The sequence below is a fragment of the Loxodonta africana genome, chromosome 2 (genome assembly GCF_030014295.1).
Source record: "Loxodonta africana isolate mLoxAfr1 chromosome 2, mLoxAfr1.hap2, whole genome shotgun sequence".
In the NCBI taxonomy this organism is placed as follows: Eukaryota; Metazoa; Chordata; class Mammalia; order Proboscidea; family Elephantidae; genus Loxodonta; species Loxodonta africana.
In genome coordinates this window covers 81,563,056-81,571,735 of record NC_087343.1, presented here as the reverse complement: position 1 = coordinate 81,571,735, position 8,680 = coordinate 81,563,056, and the positions used below count along the sequence as shown (strand labels likewise).

General features: G+C 42.3%; 1 protein-coding gene and 1 pseudogene across 1 annotated transcript; both read left to right on the top strand.

Annotated features, from left to right (window-relative positions):
• The first annotated feature begins 3,036 nt into the window (after positions 1-3,036).
• On the top strand, positions 3,037-4,044 carry LOC111749999 (uncharacterized). Its single transcript, XM_023545655.2, is given in 4 exon segments — positions 3,037-3,298; positions 3,301-3,843; positions 3,846-3,893; positions 3,896-4,044. Coding segments are annotated over 4 exon segments (1,002 nt in total).
• A 951-nt stretch (positions 4,045-4,995) lies between these two features.
• LOC100670418 (testis-specific Y-encoded-like protein 1) lies at positions 4,996-6,041 on the top strand (annotated as a pseudogene).
• Positions 6,042-8,680: the final 2,639 nt, after the last annotated feature.

Sequence of the window (8,680 nt, the reverse complement as noted above, 5' to 3'; positions counted from 1 at the left end):
GGATATAGCCCCATAGGGATGTTTTCTAAACTAAGGCATATGCCCCAAATGGATGTTCCTGGGTAGCGCAAACAGTTAAGCATTCGATTAGTCATTGAGAGGTTGGTGGTTGGAATCCACCCAGAAGCACCTCAGAAGACAGGCCTCGCGATGTGCTTTCAAAAGATCACAGCCTTGTCAGCCTGAGACCGGAAGAACTAGATGGTGCCTGGCTACCACCAATGACTGACCTGACAGGGAACACAACAGAGAATCCGTGATGGAGTGTGAAAACAGTAGGATGCAGACCTCAAATTCTCGTAAAAAGACCAGACTTAATGGTCTGACTGAGACTGGCAGGACCCCAGAGGTCATGGCCCCCAGACCTTCTGTTAGCCTAAGACTGGAACCATTTCTGAAGCCAACTCTTCAAACAGGGATTGGACTGGACTATAAGACAGAAAATGATACTGGTGAGGAGTGAGCTTCTTGGCTTAAGTAGACACATGAGACTATGTGGGCAGCTCCTGTCTGAAGAGCAGATGAGAAGGCAGAGGGGGACAAGAGCCGGTTGAATGGACACGGTGAATACAGGGTGGAGAGGAGGAGTGTGCTGTCACATTAGGAGGAGAGCAGCTAGGAGTACATAGCAAGGTGTGTATAAGTTTTTGTACGACAGATTGACTGGATTTGCAAACTTTCACTTAAAGCACACACACACACAAAAAGATCACAGCCTTGAAAACCCTGTGGAACAGTTCTGCCCTGCACACATGAAGACACCATGAGTCAGAATCAACTCAATGGCAACTAACAACAACAAGTTCCATACATCTCTCTAAAATCCAAAAATTTAAGAATTTTGAAACACATCTGGTCCTAAGGTTTTCAAATAAAAGATTGTGTATCTAAAGTGCTTAACTCATAAAGTTATTGTGAAGATTAAATTAGTGACATAAGAGAGGTGCTTAGAATACTACTTGGCATAGGATAAGTGTTCTAGAAGTATTTGCTGTTATTATTAGGAACCCCCTTTAGAAGTACGTTCCTGAGAGATGTTATCTGGCCTTTATTTGACTCCTAGTCAGATGGCTTCTTTGTGAGTCAATCTAGTTTAAATATTGAACATTCTAATCTAATCTTATAATAAGCTGAAATTTGCCTTCCTCTAACTTCCCCACGCCAGTCACTGTTATATTTCAATACAGCTGTTGCAGATAGCTACTGTGTCTCCCCTCAGTCTTCCTTTCTCTGTGGTTAATTGTTCATTATATATTGTTTCCAGGCCGTCCACCAGCCTGTTACCTCTCCCCCTGATGCACTCCAGCTTGCCAATATATCCTTTCAAATGCAGTGCCCAAAATAAAACCCAGAGGTCCAGACTGGTTCTGACTGGCATAGAGCACAGCCCACATTTTTTCTGTGCTCCAGACTGTGGGACAACAGTGTCTTAGTGTGAAAACAGAAGCGAGATGGAAGGAGATTTGCAAAAACACAATAAAGGCCATCAATGGTGTTTCATTAGAGAAAAATGCTTAAAAAAAAAAAATTCAATTTACAAACAATTTTTTTCCGGTTTGCCCGAACCACACTGGAAAACAGTGAGCAGCCTAGGCTGATCGAAATGCAAAAGTCAAACAGTATAGAAGCAAGGACGCTGATGTTATACCAATTCATTTACTGTGAAATACTACACACAGTAATGCTGGAACCAGTGTGAAGGTCACAGACTGTATCCCAGAGTTCAAGAAAAACGAATGATATTCCACTAGGAGGAGAAGAACAGAGCTAAATGAAACTACGACATGTATCAGCAGCAAATTACTGAGAAACAGGAGGAATACTGTTTCCTCGGATCGGCCCAGCTAGGCCCTTTCTCATCTCTGGCCCTAACTCCCACTGGTTAAAGGGAACCTGAGCAAATAAAAACCACCAGAGGGGAAGAAATCCATTTCCAATGTGGGCAATGTGATCACTTGTTCAAGCTGTGATGGAAATGGTGAGAAAAGCATTCTTCTCTTACGCTGGCCGTCTTGGCTACCTGCAAAGTATGCCTAGAATTCTAGATTCCTTTGGACTTTTGGTAAAGATCCCCCAAGAGCTAGCTAACGGATACATGGAGATTCATTATGCTCTTCTGTCTACTTTGTGTATGTTTACAAATCTTCAGAAGAAAATGTCTTTAAAAATCCTAAAGCAATAATAACTTTTTTTTATAACTAGTCGATGTCCATGATAACGGTCTAACAATGACATCTGTCCTTCTTTTCCCCATGCTGAAGACATTTTTTAAATTACAAAGTATCTTCATTAGTAAAATTGTTGGAAACATTCAGTAATTTTTTAATGTGAGCACATAAGATCATATAAAAGACTATAGACCTAATAGCTGAACAGGAAATAAGCTATTCAGATAGAGTTTTGACACTGCAAACTGTGGAAATTTTCATGCTGGAAAATGAAATAGCCATCAGATCAATGATGGCTGAAGGCAAGGATGTCAGTAAGATTGGAAATCTTTAACCAGGTTTCTCCTTTAGTCCACTGAGAACGGATTTGTGATCACGGTCCTTAGACTCAGATCAAACCCAGTACCAAAACTACACTATGAGATTGATTACGCTAATAGCCATTGACCTAGACATTAGACTTGGTCAAATACATCTAGGAATTGACCTCCAATGTAGAAGTCCCTGGGTGGTGCCAGTGGTTAATGTGCTGAGCTGCTAATCAAAGGATTGGAGGTTCAAATCCACCCAGACACGCCTTAGGATAAAAGCCCAGCAATTTACTCACAAAAAAATCAGTCATTTAAAACCCTATGGAGGCACCTCCTAGTTGGTGAAAGACATGTATGAGCATTTGAGGGTAGCTTCCTCTTTTTAGGATGTTCAACCTTTGCGGTGGGGACCCTCCCAGACCCCACCCCATGCTTAACTTCTCTGTGCTGGTCCTGATTTTGATCCTCTTGCTAGAATCTCTAAACATAAAATACTCAGAAACTTTCATAAAACATCTTCAGAGCACTCTCTCTATAAGCTTAATTGCATCAGACAGATGGCGACTGGCTCAGGTGCCACAACAAGGCCTGCGCACCCTCTTTGCGGTGAGGCCGAGAGGATCATTGCTCTGCCTGCCACTGACAGACGTCGGCTTGCCCTGGCCATGTTATAATCTCCAGAAATGAGGTGTAAACAAACTATTAGGACCCTGTGCAAGGCTGTCTTAACTGCTGTTTTCCTGACCTTCAAAAATCCTGTCATCAAGGTCAAACCTGTCATTACTGGACAAGCAGTTACTTGGCTACTGCAGTTATACGGAATTCTGAAGTTCCCAATGATTCGCAACATGGACTTGGGTTATACCATGCAACACTAAGCATTCTCATCACATTGTTCAAGGACAGTAGCCATATGAGGTCTGCAGAAAACAGGTTCAAAGTGTTCAAGGCAGCAGCTAATACAGACGTTGTCCACCTACCATATTCTGCTATTAGTGTATCTGCTTATGTCATCTACATGGCTGCTCTGCCCTGGTGTCATAGAGTCTTGGGTAGAATTTTAAGTACCAAATTTACAGGACCAGCCCAACAGATGATGGTGTAAGTCCATATGGTGGTTTGATGGTCACAGAGGACTACTCTCAATGCTCTTAACAGGTTTCTTAACGAGTGTGATTTGAGCTTGATCCTAATACCTGAAATAAAAGATGAGATACCCCAGTTCAATGAAGCATATGAGAGATTTCGTGAAAAAACTGGAGAATGGTTTCCTTATGCCAATGTAATAAGACACCCTGAAGCCCAGGACGTAATTACGGCAGCATTTCCAAACCTGGCTTCCGCAGCCCTGTATCATGCAGCAGAGAGCAAAACTATAGAGCAGGGAAACACATTAAGGGAGCGCTCCCTGAAAGCAACTCGAAAGTGCTTTTGAGCACAAAATTCCACGTATCTATACTGCAGAAGAGTGGGCAATGCCACACTCCCTAGGCATTCCCAGTGAAGTGAGTAACCAAGTGTCACAGATACCAGCAGAGGCACAGTCACCCATGGAAGATGATTAATGTTTTTGTTAAGAAAAGAAAAAGAAAAAAAGTGAAAAGAAGGAATAATGAAATAAAACAACTGAACAGAAGATTTCAAAGGATGGCTCGAGAAGACAAAGTAAAGCATTATAATGAGATGCGCAAAGACCTAGAGTTAGAAAACCAAAAGGGAGGAATCCCCTCAGCATTTCTCAAGCTGAAAGAAGTGAAGAAAAAATTCAAGTCTCAAGTTGCAGTATTCTACAGGGAAGATATTAAACGATGCAGGAAGTATCAAAAGAAGATGGAAGGAATATACAGAGTCACTGTAACAAAAAGAACTGGTCAGCGTTCAACCATTTCAGAGGTAGCATATGATCAGGAACCAATGGTACTGAAGGAAGCAGTCCAAGCTGCACTGAAGGCATTGGTGAAAAACAAGGCTCCAGGAATTGATGGAATACCAACTGAGATGTTTCAACAAATGGATGCAGCGCTGCAAGTGCTCACTGGTCTATGCCAAGAAGTTTGGAAGACAGGTACCTGGCCAACTGGCTGGAAGAGATCTGTGTTTGTGCCCATTCCAAAGAAAGGTGAGCGAACCTCTTCCCCAAACCCATAGCCTCCAGGAGACCCACGCCAGAGTGCCCGAGGCTCCAAGAAGGAGGTGACGCAGGTGGCACATTCACGGGTTGGGCAGCTTAGAGACTGTCATGCTTCTATTGCCCAAACCTCCGGGGGCGGGGGTACACCCTGGGACCCTGCAGACTGTGGCCACACTCTCCAGGTCTGAGTTCATGAGTTGTGATCATATCACCAACAAAGTGGGGCAGGAAGAAGCTTCCCACAGAGATCCCAGGAACAGCCTCTTCCTCAGTGGCAACTGACAGCAGCCAAAAATAACTTTTAGAGTGGAGAGCTGCAAAGCCCTACTGGGGAGAAGGCTCTAGACACCTGTGGCGCAGAGAAGTTGGAGTCTCAGGCTGCTGGATGAAGGTGCCGGAAGTGACGACTGAAAAGTGCGTCATCTTCTCAGTAGTAGCAGAAGAGGAGAGGGCTGAAGTGATGCAAGAGAAGAAGGTAGAGAAGGAAGAAGTGAAGAAGAAGGAGGTGGTGGAGGAAGAGATGGAAATGGAGGAGAAGCCAGTAGTTGAAGAAATAGAAGTGGTAGAAGAAAATAAAGTGATAAGGAGGATGCAGGGCCCAAGCCCCTGAATGTGGATCTCCGCATGAATCCCCTGGAGGCCATCCTGCAGGAACTGGACACTGTGATAGCTTAGGCCCACAGGGCCTTCCTCCAGCTGGAGCACAGCTTTGGACAGATGCTTCGACTCTACCTGGAGCAGAGGAACTCCATCATTCAGAATATCCCAGGCTTCTGGGCCACAGCCTTTCAGAACCACCCCTAACTCTGCTGTGATTAGGGACCAAGATACGGAGATGTTAAGGTACATGACTCATTTGGAAGTGAAGGAGCTCAGATACCCTAGGGCAGGCTGGAAGTTCAAGTTCTTCTTTCGAAGAAACCCCTATTTCAGAAACAGGCTGATTGTCAAAGAATATGAGGTCAGTCCCTTTGGCCAAGTGGTGTCTCTTTCCACTCCAATTGTATGGCGCCGGGACTATGAACCCCAGTCCTTCATTCGCAGGAACCTAGACATCATCAGCAGCTTCTTCACCAGGTTTTCAGACCACAGCCTTCTACAGTCTGACAGAATTGCTAAGGTTATCAAAGAAGACCTGTGGCTGAATCCATGGCAATACTACCTGTTGCATGAAAAGGCCGGTAGAGGCAGACATTGCCCAGTCAGGGAGCCAGTGGAGATCCCCAGGCCCTTTGGATTCCAGTCTGGTTAATCCCTGGCATTGGGAATACCCTGCACAAAGTCTCCTACCACTTCCTGCCGATTTGTGCTTGTGCAACAGCAATGGGTATGCCTTCTCCTTTTTTGTGCTGATCTTTCTAATCGTCCTCCTCTGGACATTCAGTTCTCTCAGCCTCAAGATTGAGACCTTCATGGCCATGCTCCTCCACCCTTCCGGTAGGATCACCCAAGAATCCTGCTGACTGTCACGCAAGTGGTTGAAGCAACAAGTAAAATACCCTGTCTAATGGCAAGGATAAGGATACAGGCTTTCTCAGCCTCAAGCAGTGAATTCACACAAAACCTAGTTACCTTTGTTTGCCTTCGTTCCTCATCTTGAACGTGATTAAGTGTCAAAATGGCAGCACTTTCTCTTTCTCTCTCTTCTCTCCTTTTTTTCTCTTAAAAACAGAGTGATAGCACAAAAACATCTGCAAAAGCAGGTCTTTTAGTTTAATTTTGCTCTCTTTATCAGTTCCAGAGACAAAGAGGTTGTCCTGGAAAGTAGCCTACCAGAGCTCTTATTGCCCTGGCTTCTCTCATCCCACACCACTCCCAACCCCTCTTAGCAAGGCCTCGAAGGCTTAAAAGGAGACAGATCTAGATGGAATAAACGGTGATTTCTACTTCAGATTGGATGGAAGAATGAAAGAGTTTGTGATGGGTGCCCTAACCGGGGAAAACAGAACAAAAGGCTAGAGGCAGAAATGAGCCAGGTGAAAACTGGGTCTAGAATTAAGACTGGACTGGCTGAGAGCAGGCAGGGAAGGGGTGCTGGTCTGTCAGTGGTGGTGAGATGAGAAATACTTTTCTCAGGACTGGGATGGAAGAATTGAAGAAGGTCCGAGTTACATATGTTGTCTAGAGACGAGCTCTTTAAAGAAACACAAACAACTTCAGAGGTTTTCACTCTTGTGTTCATATGACCTTGTTTGTGTGGAAGATTAATACTGTGCCCTTTATTTCACTAACATTTAGTAAAATCCTATACTTTCTCTTTCTGATTCCTGGAAAAATTGAGCCATATAGGCTTGCTTTTGCTTTCAATTGAGAACATTTGAAAAAATATAAATCTTACTTTCTTGTACAATGCAGAGACTTAATGTGAATATTCTAAACAGTTTTCAACTTGTTCTTGTCTCTATTAAAATTGTATCCTTAGAAATATAATTCGAATAACTCGATTTTGCCAATAATTTGTTGTTCTCTTGGAAAAACAGCCTACAAAAATGTGTGGCTCTGATTGATTGCCTTACTTGATAATTTGCCCTGATAACAACTTAGTAACCGATGTGTCTTTTTTCCTAAATAGCATAAACATTTGTGAGCTCTGTCAGGTTGGAAGGGTATCAGGGACATATTTGTCTTCCTTGTATGCATGGTGGTAAAATAAAAGGGTGTCACTCTGCTAGATTTCTTATTTTTCACCGTGCACATAAACATGCTGTTCAAGTTAATGAGAGATTATGGAATCAGTAATGTTCTCAAAAGGACACAATAGGCATTATATCAAAGGTAAGAAAATAGGGGACAATACCGTACCTTCCAAGGTAGGGAGGGTTGTTATTTTGCTTTAAAATGTTAACAATTGCAACTGCTTACTCACAGACATGGCCTTTTCTTCCATACAACTCATACAATGCCATCACCCCTTCACTTCCTCAAATCCTCCATGTCTATCTCAGGTCATTCAGGCTCGTCCTTTTATTCATTTGTTCACTTAAGAAGCAAACATTCAGAGAGTACCTATCATAAGTGATGCTATGCCATCTGCAAACCTGTTCATTCTGTTCCTCAAACCTCCTCACCACCCTCTTCTCTCTGTGTCAGATCCTTCAAGGCCTGGCCCAGATAACTCCTCTCTTTATAGCCTTTTCTGTAAAAGTAAGAGGAAATGTTTCTTCCTGTCTCTAGTGTACAGTCAGTCCCTGGATTACTAAGGAGTTCCATTCCTAAGTCTGTCTTTAAGTTGAATTTGTACACATAAGTTGGATCAGTTAGGTATGGTTCATATTTAATATCAGCTAGATGTTTGTCTTACTATATAGTGTACATTTCTGTGCATAAAAAACGTTAAAGAAACACTTCCAGATACACTAGAACATCTTTAACATAATAATACAGTAATAATAATATTTTGATGTAGCACTCACTTGTATTACAAACCATTGCTATGTACCTTGAATTTTTAATAATAGGCTTTACCAGGGTTGGTTCATGACTGCCGGTTCTATGTAAGTGAGATCTTCATAACCCGGGGTCTGCCTGTACTTTGTAAGGACTTCTGTTCTACAAAATAACTCATACTTATTCATTACAGTGAATTCCACAAATATTTATTAAGGCATTCTGTTAGGCTCTGGGAAGATCAAAGAAGATAAAAGTCCATTCCTTTCCCTGTTAAAGAATTGGGGAAAGATTGATATGTAAACAAATAATTAAGTCAGAATCATAAGTGTAAAATAAAATACAAATACATATTTTCACCAAAAGCTTTGTGAAAGCAGAGATGCGGTGTCTTTTATATCCCTCATTACATCCAGCATAATGTTTTGCACATATTTGCCAGCACATAAGTATTTATTTAAAGACAGAATGAACAACTGATAAATGGGGAAAAAGAACAAAATAGTTAGATGCTCAGAAAGACTTTTGGTGAGGTAATGGAAAGAAGAAACCAGTCTTCAAGACATCTGTAAAAACAATGTCAGAAAGTTTTGCAAAGCCGTTCCTAAATAACAGCATAATTTCTTAAGAATTAAAAAAGGTCCAAACACTATAACATTTAATCTTTCACTTGCCATTTTAAC